The sequence below is a fragment of the Caretta caretta genome, chromosome 1 (assembly GCF_965140235.1).
Source record: "Caretta caretta isolate rCarCar2 chromosome 1, rCarCar1.hap1, whole genome shotgun sequence".
Taxonomy (NCBI): domain Eukaryota; kingdom Metazoa; phylum Chordata; order Testudines; family Cheloniidae; genus Caretta; species Caretta caretta.
In genome coordinates, this window is record NC_134206.1 from 226,047,693 (window position 1) to 226,069,817 (window position 22,125).

General features: G+C 45.8%; 1 protein-coding gene across 1 annotated transcript in view; it reads right to left on the reverse strand.

The window, feature by feature from the left end:
• The window catches only part of BORCS5 (BLOC-1 related complex subunit 5), a 139,108-nt gene extending 118,103 nt beyond the window's left edge, over positions 1–21,005 (reverse strand). Inside the window, exons 1-2 of the mRNA XM_048824481.2 lie at positions 20,570–21,005; positions 18,605–18,748 (exon numbers count right to left, since the gene is read on the reverse strand). Of these exons, the coding sequence (XP_048680438.1) occupies positions 18,605–18,748; positions 20,570–20,627 (202 nt within the window). The 5' untranslated portion in view covers positions 20,628–21,005. The remainder of the gene's footprint in view (positions 1–18,604; positions 18,749–20,569) is intronic.
• Between the last annotated feature and the right edge of the window lie 1,120 nt (positions 21,006–22,125).

The following is a 22,125-nucleotide window of genomic DNA, read 5'->3' on the forward strand; positions in this document are numbered from 1 at the left end:
GACATAATAACCCAACGTCTACTATTTAACTCTTCTTCATACCCCCAACCTCCAAACCCCATCCGCAGCACTTACCTGCTGCTTTCCAAGCTGCAATGGAATTGCATTGCTCAGGACTAGGAAATACTTTTCCTGCTTCCCATCCAGTCACCAAAGCAATGGGACCTAACATCAACAGACCAGAACCTCAGTTAACTATCTCGAGTGATGCTTTCTAATTGATTTATCCTTACTGATTCCAGCTCTGTGTAATCAATTCTGTTGCACTGCTGATTGTGCTCCCTCCTATCACTGCCATTTTTTGGATTATGATGCCATTTAATTGTGTTCAATTCCTCCTAATTAATTCCATTAACTGTGTTTACAATTTGAGTAATGGATTGCCTTCTAATCTGCTCACTCCTTTCTAAACCTGATTGACAGGAATGTGGCAAGGCATCTCCTGGCTATTGGTTTATGCCCCCTTAATTCTCCCCTACTCCTCCACAACCCCACTTTCCCAGCTCACCTGCCTCCCAACTACTATGTCTCTTGTTACTATAAATTCTCTTTACACCTCCACCTCTTCCCTTTGGAGTCATTTGCTCTGTCATCATCCACACCCCTTTGGCTCCTCCCACAATCTCCAGCATATTTTCCCTCTCTCAAACTCAGACCACATCTCCAAAAAAATGGCTACTACCCATGATCTTTTCCATGTCCTGCTCTTTCCATCTCCTTGCTTCCTCATAGACTTGGCTCTCTCACTCTAATGCCCTATCTGCCTTCCTACACCATACCCATCTGGTGGTGGTGGCAGCATTGAGATCATCTTGCTCCCACTACCACTAATTCCAACTTCTCCTGCCTCAGTCTTTTCAGAATACCTGGCTATTCTGTTCCTCCTCTCCGTCTGTTAATCTCCCCGCTCTTCCTCTTAGATTCCTGGTTTCATCCATCTGCTTCTTCCAGTTCTCCAGCATCGTTTTCTGTAACTTCCACTTCCATGCAGATAACCCCTCACGTCCTCTCACTTTCTGTGCCTCACTTTCCCATCTGACCTACATGTCTGGATCAGTACCTCACTTATGTGGTCACTTGACCTAGTACTAACCCCAAACTGCTCTTTCACTGACCTCCTCACCAAATTCTCTCACTCCCCTTTGCCTTCAGTCTCTCTCAGTCCCCCAGCACCCTAGTCCTCTAATGGGGAAGAGATGGACAGCCCTCTGTGGAGATAGAGGTGGTTAGGGACTATTTAGAAAAGTTGGACGTGCACAAGTCCATGGGGCCGGACGAGTTGCATCCGAGAGTGCTGAAGGAACTGGCGGCTGTGATTGCAGAGCCATTGGCCATTATCTTTGAAAACTCGTGGCGAACCGGGGAAGTCCCGGATGACTGGAAAAAGGCTAATGTAGTGCCAATCTTTAAAAAAGGGAAGAAGGAGGATCCTGGGAACTACAGGCCAGTCAGCCTCACTTCAGTCCCTGGAAAAATCATGGAGCAGGTCCTCAAAGAATCAATCCTGAAGCACTTGCATGAGAGGAAAGTGATCAGGAACAGCCAGCATGGATTCACCAAGGGAAGGTCATGCCTGACTAATCTAATCGCCTTCTATGATGAGATTACTGGTTCTGTGGATGAAGGGAAAGCAGTGGATGTATTGTTTCTTGACTTTAGCAAAGCTTTTGACACGGTCTCCCACAGTATTCTTGTCAGCAAGTTAAGGAAGTATGGGCTGGATGAATGCACTACAAGGTGGGTAGAAAGCTGGCTAGATTGTCGGGCTCAACGGGTAGTTATCAATGGCTCCATGTCTAGTTGGCAGCCGGTATCAAGTGGAGTGCCCCAAGGGTCGGTCCTGGGGCCGGTTTTGTTCAATATCTTCATAAATGATCTGGAGGATGGTGTGGATTGCACTCTCAGCAAATTTGCGGATGATACTAAACTGGGAGGAGTGGTAGATACGCTGGAGGGGAGGGATAGGATACAGAAGGACCTAGACAAATTGGAGGATTGGGCCAAAAGAAATCTGATGAGGTTCAATAAGGATAAGTGCAGGGTCCTGCACTTAGGACGGAAGAACCCAATGCACAGCTACAGACTAGGGACCGAATGGCTAGGCAGCAGTTCTGCGGAAAAGGACCTAGGGGTGACAGTGGACGAGAAGCTGGATATGAGTCAGCAGTGTGCCCTTGTTGCCAAGAAGGCCAATGGCATTTTGGGATGTATAAGTAGGGGCATAGCGAGCAGATCGAGGGACGTGATCGTTCCCCTCTATTCGACATTGGTGAGGCCTCATCTGGAGTACTGTGTCCAGTTTTGGGCCCCACACTTCAAGAAGGATGTGGATAAATTTGAGAGAGTCCAGCGAAGGGCAACAAAAATGATTAGGGGTCTGGAACACATGACTTATGAGGAGAGGCTGAGGGAGCTGGGATTGTTTAGCCTGCAGAAGAGAAGAATGAGGGGGGATTTGATAGCTGCTTTCAACTACCTGAAAGGGGGTTCCAAAGAGGATGGCTCTAGACTGTTCTCAATGGTAGCAGATGACAGAACGAGGAGTAATGGTCTCAAGCTGCAGTGGGGGAGGTTTAGATTGGATATTAGGAAAAACTTTTTCACTAAGAGGGTGGTGAAACACTGGAATGCGTTACCTAGGGAGGTGGTAGAATCTCCTTCCTTAGAGGTTTTTAAGGTCAGGCTTGACAAAGCCCTGGCTGGGATGATTTAACTGGGAATTGGTCCTGCTTCGAGCAGGGGGTTGGACTAGATGACCTTCTGGGGTCCCTTCCAACCCTTATATTCTATGATTCTATGATTCTATGACCTACAAGCCATCAATACCTTCAACATCCTCTACCAGCTCCTTCCTCTCATTTGTAATCTGTACTTAAAGCTCTATCTCCAACCACACTTCTATCTGACCCCTTTGCCCCTAGTCTTTTTTTGGGGGGGTATGGGGGGATGGGGAGGGGTGTCTCTGCTGTCCTGCCAACTTACCCAGCCCTTGTATCTATTCTTCTCTTCCTGTGACCCTGATCCTGTTGGATAGAGAGGTGTGAGGCGATCACTAATACAGCAGATAAATTGAAACTGTAAAGTGTGAAAAAAGGAATAGTTTAGTGAAATAGATTAATTTACTTTAAAGAAAACTACATAATAAGATCCCAGGAATGTCTCTCAGAAGCCTAACATGTCCAATTTCATTGGTGGGATGGGTAAGACTGCACAGACAGTGGATTACTTGACCCAACTGCCATCCCCAAAAATCGCTCAGCACAACCCCCCAGGCACAAATCAACACAGCCACCCACAATAATCCCAAACACCACTTATGTGTTGAGTCTGTGTGAAGCAACAGAAACAGCTACAGCACGGTTGAAAACTCTTTTTGTTAAGAATAGCATCGAGTTCAATCATCACAGAGCCCTGTGAGAACCAGATGGAATGCTGGAGCCCAAAGGTTCGGTGACAGTTGGAATGCAACAGCTGATCAGAGAAAGAGTAACGGCTACATGGGTGACAAAGAGGTGGCTGTACCCCCAGACAGGGGGTCCGCTCTGTGCACAAACTTTGAGGAATGCGTACTCGTGACACTACATGACCGTGCGTCAAAACAAGAGCTCCCATTCCCCTCCTCCCACAAACACATGACTTTACAAATTACACCTCCATGACAGCACGGGTTTCAGCTACTAGCCTCAAATATTTAAAAGCCACAAACATGTCCTGATTTTGCCAGACTTTGCATTTTTAAAGTTTTAAAGTTATTTGAGGTTTGCGCCACACCTAGCATGGAACATTAAGAAGACTACCCAAATAGGTCTGCACGAAGGTTAGAATGCTTCCCCTCAGTCTTGGGCACCTGGTTCAGCAGAAGCCACTCACTCTTCCACATACAGAGCAAACACTATATTGGCAACTGCCATTACAGCAACTGGAGAGTTGAATTTAGTATTGGAGGAAATGAGGGGAAGGGATAGAGAGGAAAATACCAGCACAAACCTGCTAAAATTAACAGGGTAATGGTTCCCATCACTTTGTTTTGAATTATTAACAAAGTTGTTTTAGTGATGAGTGTTTCAATTGAAACATACAAGTACATGCATCTAGAAGAGGGCCATAATACTCCACACATGTATGCCATTCTCACACAACAAGCAGCCCTGATGGAACACAGCACTGGACTTCAAAACAAACACATCATAAAGGTATTCACCAATAGATCATCCATCCAACTGGATCAGCTAAAGAGCCAGCTGGTGTCTGCCAAACACATATAACCAATCCTGGTTTTCATTTTTAAAGAGTCTGTGTTCACTCATCTAAGTTACTGTCTGTGGATTTTATTTGTTCTTTGAAGTTGACAAAACTTTTTCCTTAGTACAATACAATTACCACCAGCAGACAGTAGTCCATTACCAATCCAAAAACACTAACAAAAAGAAATACAGCACAACCATACTACAGATACAGGGCTCCCTTTCTGCAAAGCTAGTCCTTTAACAAATCCAGATTCAAACAAAAAAGAGACAAGTCCAGGAACATACAATTAATCGTCTGTCCAGAAGGTATTTTACGAAACACAACAACCACTCCATGGCCTACAATAAGGACATCGAGATGAGTCTGGCTCAAAATAGTAATTTAACAAATATCATTCAGTACTATTCATTATTGCCCATGCAATGAATGAGCAAAACCTAGACCAATTATTCTGATATCAGTAGCACAATGGCAGAATCAGCAGTTGAGAAGGTACTGCTCACCGCAAGTCCTTGTTTTCAGGTGCTTACAATTTTTTTTTAAAAATACCCTTTAGGCTGATATTTTTCATACTTGTTCTCACTGAAAAGGCAATTTTGGGAGGGCAGTTCTGTGAAAATCTTGTTTAGCAGAACTAGGAAAGTAGTCCTGGGTGGGACTCGGTGGATTGGGACATGGGGCAAGGATAAAAGTTTGGGTAAGAATAGGCCAAAGTGTCAGACCTACTACAAGCAGACACAACTCTGCTAAAGTTAATGGGGTTACGCCCATTTGCAATTGATCTCAACTTGGTTCATCATGTTAGCCCAACAAGATACTGCAGTGCTAAAAGAGTAATTAACTGATTTCTCAGTTCCATACACTGATGCTCACTCTTATGTATCCTTACTTATGTCTAGTCTTTCCCCCACCCACGCTCTAAGGCTATGTCTACACTACAGAGGTAAGTCGACTACGCCAGGCTGAGTTACCTCGGGGCCTAAACCTCGGTGGGGGGGGGGGGGGAGAAGAGGGGCTGACGGGAGAAACTCTCCCATTGACTTACCTTACTCTTCTCATCAGGAGTCAAGTACAGGGGTTGACTGGAGAGCGATCTGCTGTCGATTTGGCGGGTCTTTCAATAGACCCACTAAATCGACCGCCGGTGGATCGATCTCAGAGCATCACGGCTGTAGTGTAGCTGTAGCCTAAGTTCTTATTGATGCACTGTATCATCTACTGTTGTAATTGCTTTGCAGGGAGATATTTGTACAAATGACACTCAAAATTAGACTGCAATGCCCCAGTAAAGAAGCAAATAGTGCCACCTTGTGGTAACTCAAAAAAGTCATCTAGTAGACTGGACAAGATTTTCAAGTAAGTGATTTTGGGCAACCAACTTGAGACCCTTATCAGGACCTGATTTTCAGGGGTTGGGAGTTCAGAACTTGCTGAAAATCAGGCCCTTTCATGGTTTTTCAAGTTGAGTATCCAAGAATTCAACATCCAGGCCAGAGGGAACCGTTTTGATCTAGTCCAGGGGTCAGCAACCTGTGGCTCCAGAGCCAAATGCGGCTCTTTCGTTGCCCCCTTGCGGACAGCCAATTTTTGAGGGAGTGTGAGGTGCAGGCTCTGGCCGGCAGGTGCTTACCACAGGCGGCTCCCGGCTGGCGGCACAGCAGGGCTTAGGCAGGCTGCCTGCCTGCCTTGTCCCCACGCCACTCCCAGAAGCAGCTGGCTGTTGGCATGTCTCTGCATGCCCCTTGGTGGGAGGGGAGCAGCAGGTCTCCATGCACCCCCCATGCCCACAAGCACCGCCCGCTGCAGCTCCCATTGGCCCCGCTGCGCTGCCAGCCGGGAGCCGCCTATGGTAAGCGCCTCGTGGCCAGAGCCTGCACCTTACACCCCCTCCTACACACCAACCCCCTGCCCCAGGTCAGAACCCCCTCCTGCACCCAAACTCCCTCCCAAACCTTGTACCCCTTCCTGCACCCCAATCCTCTGCCCCAGCCCAGAGTCCCCTCCTGTTTATATTCAAATTCAAACAGCTCATTACCAAGGCAACTATTGCCTACCAATAAAACTCTTGGAATTTCTTGTGAAAAGGAAGCAGATGTGCTGTCTTTATTAGTATGTTCCAACATCCAACAGTTTGAAAAAGTCTAAAGTCAGAAATAAAATAGATCAAATAAATACCTTCAATCAAAAAAATGACAACCAAAAAGAGAAAGCTAGAAGATGAACATCGAGAATTTCAAAATGATTGGACTGAGTCTTACGCTTTTATAGCAAGTTCAGCTGGAGTCCCATTGTGCCTCATTTGCAATGAGAAACTATCCAACAATAAGCAATCAAACCTAGAAAGACATTTTGAAAAGAAACATTGGATGTTTTGCTGAAACCTGTCCAGCTGGTGATGCGAGGAAAAAAGCAGTACACGAGCTCCGATGCAAAGCAGAGCAAACAAGATGTACGTTTGCTAAATGGATGAAGGCACCAAGTGGAACTGCTACTGCGAGTTTCATGGCAGCTCAAGAAAATGTCAAATGGGGGAAGCCATTCACAGATGGAGAATATGTGAAAGAATGTTTCATTAAAACATGGGGGTGAGGGATAGCTCAGTGGTTTGAGCTGTGGCCTGCTAAACCCAGGGTTATGAGTTCAATCCTTGAGGGGGCCATTTAGGGGACTGGGGCAAAAATTGGGGACTGGTCCTGCTTTGAGAAGGGGGTTGAACTAGATGACCTCCTGAGGTCCCTTCCAACTCTGATATTCTATGATCTGAGCACCTCTTCAGCAATTTTAAAAACAAAGATGTAATAGTTAGAAAATTAGAGAAATGCCATTATCTGCGAAGACTGTAAAGGACAGAACTATTAAGATGGCCACACACGTAACCAGCCAGCAGATTAGAGATATTAGATCAGCACCAGGTTTTTCTATTGCCTGCGATGAGACATGTAATGTGGATGACATCGCTTAGGTTGCCTTACTCGGCAGATACGTTAATGATCAAGGTCCTCAAGAACAGCTGATCGCATTATTGCCACTCAAAGGACAAACTCAAGGCAAAGATATTGCATCTGTTGTCGCTGAATAATTGATACAAAAAGATATTGACATCAGCAGAATAATTTCTATTGCTACAGATGGAGCACCGAGCATGAAGGGGGCACACAAAGGTTTCGTTTCTTTACTTAAAAAAAGTATGGAGCATGACGTAATTTCATTTCATGACATAATCCACCAGAGGGTGCTGTGTGCACAAAACTTTCCAGAGGAAATCTCAAAAGTATGGAAATGGTTGTGCAGATTGTTAACAAAATAATGGCAAGCGCACTCAACAGGGCCGTCCTTAGGCATACGCAGCTGCGTCGGTCACCCAAAAAATTGGGGCACCACCCTCGCTGGCTGTGGCACGGACTCCTCTCCATCCCCTCTCCAGTTCTGGTCCACAGGCCCCTCCCCTCCGGCAACTCCCTTCTCAGCCAGCCAGCTGAGGGCTCCAGCTGGAGCACGGCCTCATGGGGCCAGGAGTGAAAGTTTGCATGTGAGTGAGCAGGGAGGGGCCAGGCAAGGCTGGGAACAGAGCCGGGGTGGGGGGGGGGGAATACCTGGAGGCTGGAAAGAGATGGGGGAGCCGAGCTCGGGGGGTAGAGCCGGGCATGGGACATTGGGGAGCAGGGGGAAGGAAGAGGAGGAGCCAGGCTGGGGATTGCTCCAGGGAGCTGGGCTGGGAAGGGAAAATGTGGGGGAGGTTCTTCGTTTGGCAAGCAGCAGGGCCTCCTGGGGAGCAGGCTGGTGACCCCGTGGGAGAGCAACTGTTCCAAGCAGCCCCACACTGTATCTGCACCTCTCCCTTCTTCTGCCCACATGCGCTGCCCCACTGGCAACGCCCTGCAATCTCTCCTAGTCTCCTTTTCATTTCGCCTCCCTCTTCTCTGACGCGGAGGATCCCCTTTAGATGGTCACCTTTTTCTCTCCTCCCTTCCCCAGCAGGGATCAGCAGCAGCAGGCTGGGAGGAGGGAAGAGACACACACAACCAGGGTGGAGAGGAGGGAAAAGGTAAAGGAAAACAAAAGAAACTGGTGTTTGCTTTTCCTGCCCATTCACAATATTCCAGTATCATCGGGAGGAAATGGACACTAAGGGTATGTCTACACTTACATTTTATAGCGCTCTAACTTGCTGGCTCAGGGGTGTGAAAAATCACCCCCCTGAGCGCAGCAAGTCAGAGCGCTTTAAAGCGCCAGTGTAGACAGGCTCCGAGCGCTGAGAGCTAATCCCCTCGTGGAGGTGGATTACCAGGAGCACTGGGAGAGCTCTCTCTCAGTGCTCGCGAGCCACCACACTCGCACTTCAAAGTGCTGCAGCGGGAGCGTTCCCACAGCAGCGCTTTGAAGTTTCCAGTGTAGACATACCCTAAAACAAAAGGAGGAGAGGGGTGTACCTGGAGCAGAAAAGAAGCAATCAGGGCTGCAGAATACAAGGCAGGAAGTGACCTCTTAGCTGGGGAAGAAGATGGACTCGCACTTGACAAGGCTGAAGTAGCTGAAAACTTTTATTTAGGGAAAAGGGACATGATTTTTTTCTTGTGGATCCAAGTATCTCCAGGGCTGTCTCTCAAGCTGGTAGCATTTTGAACGAGGGAGAGTTCTAAACAGTGCAGAGTTGAGTGGGATTTTAAAGGTCCCTTCAAGAATGCAGCTCCTTCTTCCTCACCCGTGGGAAAGACCTTTAAAAACGGCCTAAATAATCCAAAACAAGAGCCACTGTTCAAATGAGACTTGGCTGATTATGTTACTCAGGGTTCTTTCAACCCACAGCTCTTGGTAACTTTTACTCTGTGTGAGGTGGTGTCAGGAAATAAATCAGGGGAGACGTGGCTGGCACAAACAGGACAACACAAGAGTGCTTTTACTTCAAGCTAAACTTTACTTAGTCTCAAGCACTTACACATGTCCGCAAAAGGTTAGTAAAACACCCTTACCCTTGATAATTACCAAAGCTGAGTGTGGCTCTCGAGTGACACAGCGGCAGGCTTCCGGTGGCCAAATCTTCCGTCTGCTGGTGGGGACTGCAAGATGTATTCCCTCCTGCCTTGGTTAAGCTAAGCCTGCTGACTTGGCTGCTTTTAGCAATAAGCCAGTGTTTCCCAAACTTGGGACGCCGCTTGTTCAGGGAAAGCCCCTGGAGGGCTGGGCCGGTTTGTTTACCTGCCACGTCCCGCAGGTTCAGTCGATCGCGGCTCCCACTGGCTGCAGTTCGCCGCTGCAGGCCAATGGGGGCTGCAGGAAGCGGCGGCCGGTACGTCCCTCAGCCCATGAGGGCTGAAGGAAGCAGCGGCCGGAACTTCCCTCGGCCCACGCCGCTCCCGCAGCCCCCATTGGCCTGCGGCAGCAAACCATGGCCAGTGGGAGCCGCAATCGGCTGAACCTGCAAATGCAGCAGGTAAACAAACCAGCCCGGCCCGCCAGGCACTTTCCCTGAACAAGTGGCATCCCAAGTTTGAGAAACACTGCAATAAGCCATAGTGGTTTCAGGCACTTTACTCATTTGCTGACATCTCCCCATACTGTTACGGCTCCAGCCCCACTGTTGAAGCATTGTTGAAACTGCATGCTGAGTTATACCCAGTACAATCCCACTGAGGCGTGTGTGGCAACCAGGCGTGTAAATCAGGGCAGAAAAAAGAAAAAAAGACTGGTGCCTGACTATAATTCCTTTTCTTATTAAGCTGCACATCAGAAGCACCTCTGTACTTTTCAGGATTAGAGGGAAATGCTCTGTTTTAGGGAGAATGAAAGGCAATTTGGGAGTTGATGGCTCAGAGCAGTGGCAGGCAAGGGCCTGTATGAGGGCTGGACTCAGCCATTGGTATCAGCTATTTCTTTTTTTGTCATTCAAATGGATTTTGGGTCAGGGCTGACACCCCAGCCATCACGTAAAAGGCTTCGCTTTGGCCTTTTGACATGCACACAGCGGTATCTCACTGCCAGGTCCCTATCCGAGGAGGGGAGGAGCGATCTCCCACCTGCATGCAGCCATTGGCCTATGCTTGCTACTGCCATGCTGGAGCCTCCACATTTATTTATTGACAAAATTTGCAGAATTTTAAAATATTGTGCACAGAATTTAATTTTTTGGTGCTGAATGGGGGAGGGGGCTGTGAGAGGGGTGCTAGGCAGTGGTCTATAGGTGGGAGATTGCTGGGCATAGGGATCTGCGGTGGAGATTTCTGGATGAGGGGCCACTGGGCATGAGGGTGCTGGGCATAAGGGGGTGGTGGGGACTGGCCAGGGGGCAGTGTAGTAGGGCACACTGGCAGCACAGGGCTGGGTTTGGGGGCACAGGTGGGAGGGAAGTGCAGGGGTTGGGGTGAAGACGGTACAATTAAACTGTTTTAAAGAAAGTGCAGACTGCAAGTTTTCCAGTACTGTAAGCTTATGTTTGTGTTGCTATGAGCAAGTCAGACATAGGGGCACCAGTTTAATAATACTGCATAAGGCCCCATAAATCTTAAGGACGGCCCTGGCTCTCAATCATCAGCAGTTCTGCGAGCTTCTTCGAGAAGTTAACAGCCAATATTCTGATCTTCTCATGCATCACAAGGTAAGATGGCTTTCCAGAGGTGCATTCCTGGTGAGGTTTGCATCACGTCTTGAGGAAATTAGGGTGTTCCTCTGAGAAAAGGGCCTTAAATAGGTGGTGCTAACAGATCCTTACTGGCTGCAGAAATTCAATTTCATGGTGGATTTAACTTCTCATTTAAACAGGTTGAATCGGAAGCTATGGGGAAAAGGAAATATTGCAATTTCGCTTTTGGAAGAAGTTCTTTCATTTGAACGAAAGCAGTCTTTGTTTGTAAGGGATACTGAGATGGGCATGTTAGTGCATTTCCCAACACTGAAGCAATACAAACAAACAACTGTGACACTGATGTTAGGTTCTTTGCAGAAACATCATCAAAATGCTGGCTGCATTTGCTGACCAATTTCACAAGTTCAGAAGGGAAAAGGCCACTTTGTCAGTTCTGTTGAAACCACGTGAAGCTGAAACTTCTGCATTTAATTTTTCAGCATTTGTGGGAATCGAGCGCAATTTGAACTTGAATTAACGGACTTGCAAGACAAGGATTTATGGAATTCAAAATTGAAAGAGCTGGTCACTGAACTTGAAAATCTGGAAAGGCAGAAATCCACCCTAGGGCTACAACACAAGTGGTTTGAAATGGATGACCTTAAACAGCAAGACCAGATTATATTCGACATTTGGAACTGTCTACCAGATACGTACAGTCAGCTGAAGAAATACACCACTTGGGCTTCTCTCAATCTTTGGTTCAACGTACTTCTGTGAACAAGTGTTTTCCGACATGAATTTAATCAAAAACAAACTGAGGAGCCAACTGCAAGATATTAGTCTTGAGTCCTGCTTGAAAAATGAAAATCACAGCATATTCACCGAACATTGAGCAACCCTCTAAAGATGTCCCACAGCAGAAGTCACATTAAAAGTATTGGTGAGTAGTAATAACTTTAACACGTTCAATTATTATTAGTTTATAAATTTTAACTCTACAAATAGCTTTGCGTGTGATGCAGCTCTCAAAATATTTTGGTCAAAGACAAAAACAAAAAAATGGCTCCTCTTCCCTGAAAAGTTGCCAACCCCTGATCTAGTCTGACCTCCTGCATAACACGCAACAGATACAAATATCCACTCTTGATTTAAAATATCCAATGATGGGGAAATCCACAACAACTCTTGGTGAGCTGTTCCACTGGTTAATTACCCTCACCATTAAAATGTGTACCTTATTTTGGGTATTAAGGCACCTAAAAAACAATCACCTTTGAAAATCTTGACCATTATTTAAGCACTTACAATGCATTATGGTCCCTAAGCAGATGGGTACAAGACATGTTAATAGACCCAGAGGTGGTTCTGTGTCACACTACTTGGGTTTAAGTAGTTTTCTTAATGGGTGACATTTTCATTGATGTGTATCAGTGTTTTGGGCCTCAGTGAAGATATTAGATGTAAAGAATCTTCTCTGCAATTAGGAAGAGAAAATAAAGCTCAGACTAGTTAATTCTCTTCTTGTGCTAGGAAGGACTCAGCATTGTGTGTTATGGATTGGTTTAACAGTACAGCTTTGCCATAGGAAAATCAATATAGTAACACTCCTGGTATGGACTATTTTCCTAATTCTGTCAGCTTGTAGCTCTGTGAAACTCCAATGCAGTAAACTCAAATACTGGAACAGAAGAAAGGGAAATGTACACATTCTGTTGAGAACTGTTTTCTAAAATGAAACACAGCACTGACAGAATGCAGGGGACTCCGAAGAAGTACAGCCAAGCACTGTGAGCCAAGGTTACATTCTGAAAAGAAAGGGCCAAAACCAAGGGAAGGGATACCAGTGGTATAGAGAAGTTCCAACTCTTATCCAAGCCCTGGATAAGACGGCTCAAGATATTTAAGTATAACGTGTATAGTTATTGAGCACGTTAATATCCAGGAGTGGAAGCGCTGATGACAATACAAGTTTTACCTGATTAAGGACTGGAAGCTTTGACCCTCCAACTTTTTTTCCAAGAAGAAGAGCTGCCCAGAGTTCTTGTGCCTGTTTATTTTCCTTTCCTGCCTGCAGTGGCCCTGATATACCTCAGAAGTCTCAGTTTTTTCTCAACTTTAAATGTGGAATTTTCTTGGTGGTTGGTTTTAAAGTCTCGTAAGAACCGCAATTCAGTCACCATAGTGTTTTTCTTAAGAGCCTTCTGGAAAGTAACCAGTCTTTAAATAGAAATTAAAGCAGTATTGCTAACTCATAATTTGGTCATGATTCTCATGATAATTATTGTTTTTCTGAAAGCCCCAGCTCCCGGAGTCAAGTGGCTAGGTGATGATTTCAGCCGTCATTCTTAAAGAAAAAAAAAAGTTAGTCTCTAGCCCTTGTGGCTTCGGAGAAAACGTCAAAATGTGACCCCAGTGCACCCTAAAGGCTCAAAAAGCAGCAGGCAAATAAAAAGAACACCAATGAAGACAGACCTAACCCTACACACACAGCTATACAGATACAGTCAGCTAATGTCTATGTTTTCTGCAAAAAAAAAAAAAAAAAAAAAAAACACACCTAGAGTTTTTAGTTGCCTAAGTAGCCCCTGGAATCACACTTAAAGTTGCCCCCTCCAACCAAAATCTGAAATGGCGCTCCTCATCATGGGCCCATGCTGCTATACTTACTCCAGTTGACTGACTCATTAACTGCTTCATGTGACACACTTAAAACAAAAAAAGACAACCCACATCCCTTTTATTTTTGCTCAGTGTAGGAGGAACCAAGAAGGGTGAAGAGCACTAATATCTCTGCCACATGAGGTATATGGGTTTAGGTCTCTAGCTCTCCAGGCCGGCAATGCATGAGTGTGAAACAGGGGCAGCAGCTTAGCTCCTAAAAAAGGCCATCTCAAGCATTCTCCTTCTACCTGATTCAGGAATGAGATCTTTGTAGCGGGGAATGCAGAGGGGAAAACAGTCATCTTGAATTGGCTTAACTCCCCAATGAAAATAAAGTCGCATAGCCAATTAGAATACCTACGAGAGTAAAGGTGCTGAAGGTTATTTGTATTTTGTCAGCCAAGCACTCAAAGGAAATTTCTTGGAGTTTCCTTTAAGTAGTTTTGAAATGACATCATAGGTTCTAGGTAACATTAGTTACTTCCCAACAGCCTTTTATTTAGTATATATCTTAAGTTGTTGAAACACACACTGAAGGAATAAATCATATACACACACGCTAGTGTGTGAAATATAGAATACAATCTTGACCAATAGGGTGAGCACTCTACTTCTGGAGCAATGCTTCCCTTTTCCACGTTGGTTTTTCAGCTGCAATCATTGAATCAAAACCCCCAGCAGTGCCTGCAGAGCTCTTGACACTAAAAAGACTTAATATGCAAATGAAGATGGATGAATATCTATAACTTCAAAGTGAATTTTGTGTGTTGGTGAAAGATGCAGGGTTAATAAACAATGGAAATGAAGCCTTCTGTTTATCCATAGCACAGGTACAATATGGGCAGTGCAAGTTTCCACACAGTACCCTGCCTCAATCCCCTTACCCAGAGGGATCACCCATCTCTGGGGCCTAGTGGCTAGTGTGGTCCCCATGCTGACTTGATGACCCGTCCAACAAGGATGGGAGTCAGTGTAATTTTTAATGTGAATACCTGCCCACTAGCCACTGAGAAGCCATTGTTAAATGACAATGACTTTCAGCCTCTTTTGTGAAACACTAATTTGGGGTGCATATCCCATAACTAATTCCAAAAACTCACACTAATCAGTTCCATTAACTTGATTGGGAGCAGACATGTGAGTTAAGGGTTTGAAGAATCTGCCTTTGAAAGTGGCATAAAATTTAGGGAATGACCTTTATACTTTTATTTAGTGGCATTTATGGAAAAACTGAAAAAGAGAAATCATAAGGGTCTGTTAGTTAACTCTGAAAATGTCAGCCACTTTGAGGTGCCTTGTATTTCGACCTATTTAAAATCCCACTTGCTACATATTGATAGTACATACTAAGCACGGAGACCAGTGAGCATTTAGGTGAGAATCACATGCAAGATCAGGTCAGGCAATTGCTAAGGGACAAATTCTGTGTTTGCAACTTCTAGAGACCAGTTTCCTGGGCTGTCGAACAGAACTTCACTCTTGGGGACAGGGATTGTCTTTTTGTTCTGTGTTTGTACAGCACCTAGTACAGCAGGGTCCTGATCTGTGACTAGGGGTCTTCGGAGCTAGCAAAATACAAAGAGAGAATCATCTTTCACCAGCACTACATTCACACCAACAGAAGACAAAGTGCACCACATACTGAGTCAGCAAGGCAGTCTAGTTTCAACATGCTGCATTGCCATTTCAGAGATACAAGTTCATGTCCCACTTCCTCCCCCCTCGGCTGGCAGCACTGAAGTGTATGTTCGGTCCTAGGAACAAGCACCTTGTGATGTTCTCCTGCAATTCCTATAACTGCCTCAGAGGGGGTTTGTCTTGTACCTGAGGAAGCCATTTCCAGCTCTCCTCACAGAGGATGCCTACTGAAGACAAGAAGTTTGGTACTGCCAGTTTAAAGCATTAGTACATACATTTAATCAACTGGTGCAACAGAAACTGATTTAAAATGGGACTGGAGGGTAAATTGGGTGTGTTAAAAAAAGTCACAACTCAAAAATATATTTGAGAATGGCAAAGTGATTCCACAACAGAATTTAGAGAGCTACCGACACCTCAGGACAAAAACTGACAAGCATGCTACATAGAGACCACTCTGCTAACTGTGCAATAGATCACATTTTCTGTATTTTAATTCCCTATGTTTATTACTAGGGGTATTTGCATGCAAACAGGATCTCTGCCTCTTAAGAGTCCACTAGAGCTTGCTGCTCATTCCCCCCTTGAAATAATAACTGGCAATGTGCAAAATCCAAGTCTTCTCCTCAACAGCTTAATGGGAGTCACAAGGATAAAACGTTAGGATTTCAGGTGAGGATTAAGCAGCAGAAGCACGGCTGACAAGTGGAATCCTGGTTTTCCATGCAAATTTTCCTAGCAATTAAAGAAGATGGGGGAGGGGAGGAGGGGACATTAATCTCCCCAGACATTTCATAGAAACACACCTCATTTTATTTTTTATGTTGGAAGACTGAACGGTTAACAGCGTTCTCCAGAAAACAGCATCATGTTCAACATTCAAGAGAGGCCAGATGGTTTTCCTTGCAACAGATACATGGGTTGTTCTGTTTTGTTTTTTTTAAGGGGGCGAGGGAAAAAAAAGGAAGAAGTAAAGATTTGCTGGCACAGAGAACCTATTGATGGATGTCAATTATACAGGACAAATTGTTCAAGGACTAGTCATCCAAGTATAACTATAACTTCTACAATGCACCAAGGTCAGCAAACCCAAAGGCAAATGGCAAAGGAGATACCGGCTGACTACATTAAGCATTGCTTAAATTTGTCTAAGATTTAATAAAAGTGGATTTTAATAAAACAATTAATTCCCAGTTTCCTTTTCTTCACTGATTTGAGCTAGGTTTCAAATCTGTTCTTCCCTCCATGTAAACTACACACACACACAGCGCAAGATTTTCCCAGGTGCATGCCAAATTGTAGTAATACTTAGCTCCTATACAGCACTTTTCATCATTAGTTCTCAAAGCGCATTGCAGAGGAGGTCAGGATCATTATCCCCATTTTACCCATGGGAAGTGACTTTCCAAGGTCACCCTGCAGGCTAGTCGCAGAACCATGAATAGAACCCAGGTCTCCCAAGTCCCAGTCCAGTGCCGTATCCTAAGTCATGCTGCTTTCAGTGATTTCAGTGCAAGAATCACACACATTTTGTTTTACAAATACGACACTTGGGCTGGAAAGACAGGATATAATTATTTATTCCATGCAATATAGTCTAGTTTGCAGCTCTGCCCAAGAGCCAGCAGATGTCAGCATGACCTACATGGTCGAGCCAATTAAATGGCTAAAGACTTCCTAGCAAACTGTATAATTTAATTTATTTATTTTTTAAGGGGAGGAAGGGGCTGGTCACCAGTGACCTAGTGTTCAGTTCTCTGCACAGTCTTATGTGGGATTCAGGTTCCATTTCCTGGTCTCTGGATTCTTGGACTGGCAAAGGTAGAGTGCACCAAACTGGCAACACTTCAGCCCTTTGATGACATTCTCCCACACCATTCAGCAACATTATAGCTAGTTATGAAGCAGTGCTGATAGGCTTTGAAGCAAGTCACAAACATGGATTATTTTGAGCACAGTGGTCTCTTTTCTCTCCTGGGAATACCAATCCAAATGAAGTGTCCTCACTTATCCCTTTCCCTCACCTCCACCCATTTGCTTCCCCTGCTTGCCCACCTTACCTCCCTTTTGCTGGAAAGGATCCTTCCAAGGCCACGTCTGCTGCATTCATCCCCTTGCCTCACCTCAAAGCATAACCATACAGAGCTCTAAGGAGCTTCCCCAGAACAGAAGCACTCCAGAACCGCAAAACTCAGAGCCTAGTCTATAACACTCTCAATCTCTATAGCAGGGGTGGCCACTTACTGACCCTCCAAGCCGCATACGACAATGTTCAGAAGTTCAAGAGCCAGGGTGCACCTACCAGGGCCTGGGGCTTCAGCCCAGCTGGTGGCACCTGCCGGGGCTCAGAGCTCCAGCCCCACTCCTGCTGAAGCCCCGAGCCCTGGCAGGCATGCCCCACGGGGCTGGAACCCCAAGACCCCCCCACCCCACTGGGCAGAAGCCAGAGGCACCATGTGGGGACAAGCCCCGCCCCTCACATTTTTGCCAGGATTTGCTGGCCCCCTTGGTTACATGGTGCCACATGGCCCCCCTCCCTGAACGGCAGCTGCTGGAGCCGGCAAGCTGGGAGATGCTGCAGCAGTGGGAGAGGCATGGCAAACAGCTGAGAGCTGGAGGGAGAGGCCACTAAGAGTAAGGGGGAGGGGGCATGACTCAAGCTGTTGGGGGGGGCAAATCTTTAAATTGTGCCTCCCACTCCCTCCACGCAAGTCCGGTAGGAAGAGATTGAAGGAGTCGCGGGGGGCGGGGGGGCAGAGGGGACTCCGCAAGTCGCACTTTAACTATAAAAGAGCTGCATATGGCTCATCCTAAGCCACGGTTTGGCCACCCCTGCTATATAGCATGCAGGCAACACCAAGGTAACAGACAGACATGGTGCTCCTATCAGCAACACACTCAGAAATGTGAAGTATCACTTTCATACAAAGTACCAGAAAAGCAACTGAGCAGCAGGGACAACGGAAATGTCAGCTCAGAAAGGGGAATAGAACAAGCAAAAGAATAAGGATGGGGTGAAGGGAAGGAAGACGATGTGGTGGGAATAAAGGAAATGAACTGATACTAGGGGACACTATTATGTTCCATAGGCGCCAAAGGGTACTTTCTTTCTCTCTACCCATTTTCCAATAGCCTCCAATAACAAAAAGTCCAAAACAGTCTTAACGTACTCGGACCAGGCTGGGCAACCTAACAACTAAACCAGATCTCTAGATCTCTTGTAATCACAAAAGCGTGCCCCTGGCCTCTGGGAGAGGCAGAACTTCCAACATTCCCATTATGTCATTGCCCCGGCTCACCACTCCTCAGGATAGCAACAGCAGTTTAGGGCTTATGGGTGCAAGGCATAAAACATAGATTGGGGAAAGAAGGGAAGTGATTAGATCATCAGAAACCTGGACTCTGATAGAGATGGGGTTGTGTCCCCCACTGAGTTTCCTAAGGGGAAAAAGTGCCAGGGGGGCAGGGGGAAGAGAACAGAAAATTCTCACTTACCGGTCAAAAGGGGTTGGAAAGTTGGAATCTCTTGCAATTTTATCACATCAGGATCATTGCTTACGTTCCGCGAGGACTGTGTTCCCGGAGCCACCACCACAATATCATCCATTTTAGCTCGTTGCTTGGCTGGAGAAGGAGATGCTGTGGGGAAAAAATAAGTAAATCAAACATTTAAATGAATAAGGCCGTACAGTGCTAACTCTGTCACTACTGATCTGCTTCATCCTTTGTCAAAAAATATGACTGTGGTGTGTGCAGTCTGTCTATATTAAAGGTTTTCTATAGCAGCCACCACTGGAGTACCTAGATGCCTCCCAGGTAAGTTAAATGGACTTCATAGTGCTCTTCTACTTTCACTGGTTATAAGAGGTTCTGCTTGATAGCATTATTCCAGGGTTTTTTAAAAGTCAATGGAATGCAGAATAAAGAATATTTGTTACTTAAAAGTAGATTAAGCTTTCAGAAAGTAACTGCTGTTGGCCATTTCAAACCTTTACTTAGACCCAGACATGCTGCACTTCTTAAAATTCTAGAGAGTGTCATTATAAACTTAAATTTGACCTAAAATTTTAATGTTATTAAAAACAAGCCAAAGAACAACAGAAATGTTTCCATTTAAAAAAAAAAAAAAAAACACCCCTACAAGACAGTTAGGGACTTAGTGAACATTTACAAAGTCAGTTTCACTTTTGTTCATGCCACTATCTAGAAAAATGTAAAAAAGTACATATAAAACACACACACACAGAGGCAAATACAGCATTTTTATAGTTCTTTCATTTTTAATACTCTAGAGGGTTTTAGTAACACAAGTAAAGATATTTTTGACAACACATGATTTTGAAGGTGACACTATCCCATTACATTTAGGGTTTTTTAAAATCCTCAAAATATTTCCTGCTACAGTCACTTTCTGCAGTTAATTGGTTGTACATGGTGTTTCAGCTATTTGTTTTAAACTAATATTGTTACTCATTGTGATGAAAATTAAATAAAACAAACTCTGCTGAAGTCTCTTTCCACACCTTTCTCCAGAAACCTTGGCTGGGGCTAAAAGCTCCTCCATCCTCCCATGGCCATCTGATTAGCATGCAGCATAGCCCGAGAGAGATGAAGTGTGCTAACAAGACACTCTGTGGCCATGTTGCCTGCCGTATTCCCCCACTCTCCTGAGACACATCTGCCAGTATACACAATATGATCATTAACATGCAGGGATGAAATTAGACAGATCTTTCTCTCCCTTTGCCACAAATTTCCTCTTCACTGTCCCTTCACTCGTTTCATCTTTTGCATGAATGTAATGCTGATCCTCACCTTCAAGGCTCTGAACAACATCTCTGTTTCTGTTCCCATCTCTTACTCTTAAGAGATATTTTAGTATTCTTCTGCCTTGCCACCCCTTGGGATCAAACAGTCTCCCACCTCTTGTATACAAATTACCCACCCCCTCATCATCCTGATCCCTCCATACACAGATGCCACTTCACAATCGCCCACCTACAACAGGAATAAAAGGAAGAACTATAGCAACATATACAAGCTGCTTTCTGCGGTGGGGAGCGGGGGCACAACACACCCCTAAGGCTCCACCATCAAATGCTGTTTTCCCTTGCTATAGAAGTTGTGTCTTGTCCCCCTCACTACCCCTCTTGCTGTCAATTTGTTGCATTCCTGACACATGTATAAGCAGGGACTGTGTCATTTTAGTCTCCTGTAAAACACCATGCAAACACATATGGCTCAGTAAGACATATAATCATCCAGCTACGTATTAACAAGAGTACACAAAAATCCCTGCCACTCCTCAAACCAGCACCACCCAAATCGCCCCAGAAATCCAGACTGCACACAAGGGTTTATGCTGCTGCTGTCCCCTACCGCATACCCCTGTGACTGGTGGGTTATGACTGGAGCAAAGGGGTGAGAGAGATGGGGGTGGGGGGACACAGAGAGACCGACCTGAACTGCTCAGGTCATTTGGCCGGTTCTCAGCTTCTGCACTTTGCTCAGCTCCCATGGTGGCTGCGGCTGTGCTGGAGGATTCCCCCTCGGGCCTCTTCGCCGCTGCAAACACCCCACCCTCTCCCCTCCTTTGGGGGAAGCAAGGGCAGCAACCTGCCCTGGAAACCAAGCACCTGCCACTGCACTGAAAGCCAACCTGCCCCCACCCCCCACCCGCGGGCCCCAAACTGCCAGGGCCACGGGGCTCCCGCTGACTCGGGAGCAGGGGATGCAGCGCGTACACCGCAGCTCAGCCCCAACACGCAAAAGAAAGCGTCCCGCCTGCTGCCGCTGCGGCTCCTGCAACCTCCCCTGTGCGTGACTCAATGTACGGAGTCTGCGGCGCGACGCCTTCCGGGTCCCGGGTCCCAGCCGCCAGCCGGCCGGCCCGCTAAAAGGACGTTCCTGTTCCTGGGTCAGGAGGAGGCCTGGCCCATGCAGGAGATGGGCGGAGGCAGAGCCCGGTGGCTCAGTTTTAAAGGGCCCGCTGCACTGCCTCCCAACATGCAGCGGTGTTATTAACCTTACCCTGGGCTGTTTTTTGTTGGGGGGGGAAGCTTATGAGCAGGAAAATAGTGATAACGAGCATCTCGCCTGCCAAAGGCGCTGAGCGAGAAAAGGGAAGGAGAAAGGGGAGAGGACTGGAAAAGGAAAATAAAGGAGCTTTTTAACCTGCTAACTAAAATGAGAAAGGAAAGACCTGGGGGAGCTGGAGTATACTGGAGTATTGCCCTGATCCTGCAGACATTTATGCATATGCTTCTTGGCTTCCTGGAGCCAAGATCAAGTGTAAGTTGTTTCTCGGCCTGTTAAAGACTATGGTCAAGTGTCTTGATGGGTTTGGTCTTTTGGCCCCGAGATGAAAACCTTGTCGGTGTCTCTTGGATCGTGAAGTGCAAACATTATCTTCTAAGCTCATATCTAAGGGTTTTATACTGCCACCACCCGTCACCTTACTATCTGAGCACCATCTATGTGAAATAGATTAGCAAGAGCAAAGTCCCTGCTAGACTTCACAGCATCTTCCTTTGAGGGGGGAAAAAAACCCTTCCTTGGGAGCGGGTTATTTGTTGGTTTATGTGGTCTGTTTGTTCATTTGGGGTCTGTTTCAGGAAGGATGAGTAGTAAAGGGTATTGGTTTTGTGACTGCCATTCTTGCTATATGGAAAGACTTTATCAAAGAGGAAGATTTTGAAATGTTTCCTAAAAATAGGAAGACTCTGGATTCATTTAATCTGGATGTTGATTCCATAGGCCTCCATGGGGTTACTCCTATGAGTAAACTTACACATGTGAGTATGCATTTACAGGATCAGAGCCTAAATCTCTCTCTCTTATGCCCCAAGCCCGGAAACACACGCTTAACTCCTAACCAGTCCCATCAATAGTAGTCAAATTAAACACATGCATAAGTGATCAGGACCTTATGATGAATTTGTTATTAGTGTGTTTCAATGAAACATTTTAAACTCCTAACCAGTCCCATCAATAGTAGTCAAATTAAACACATGCAT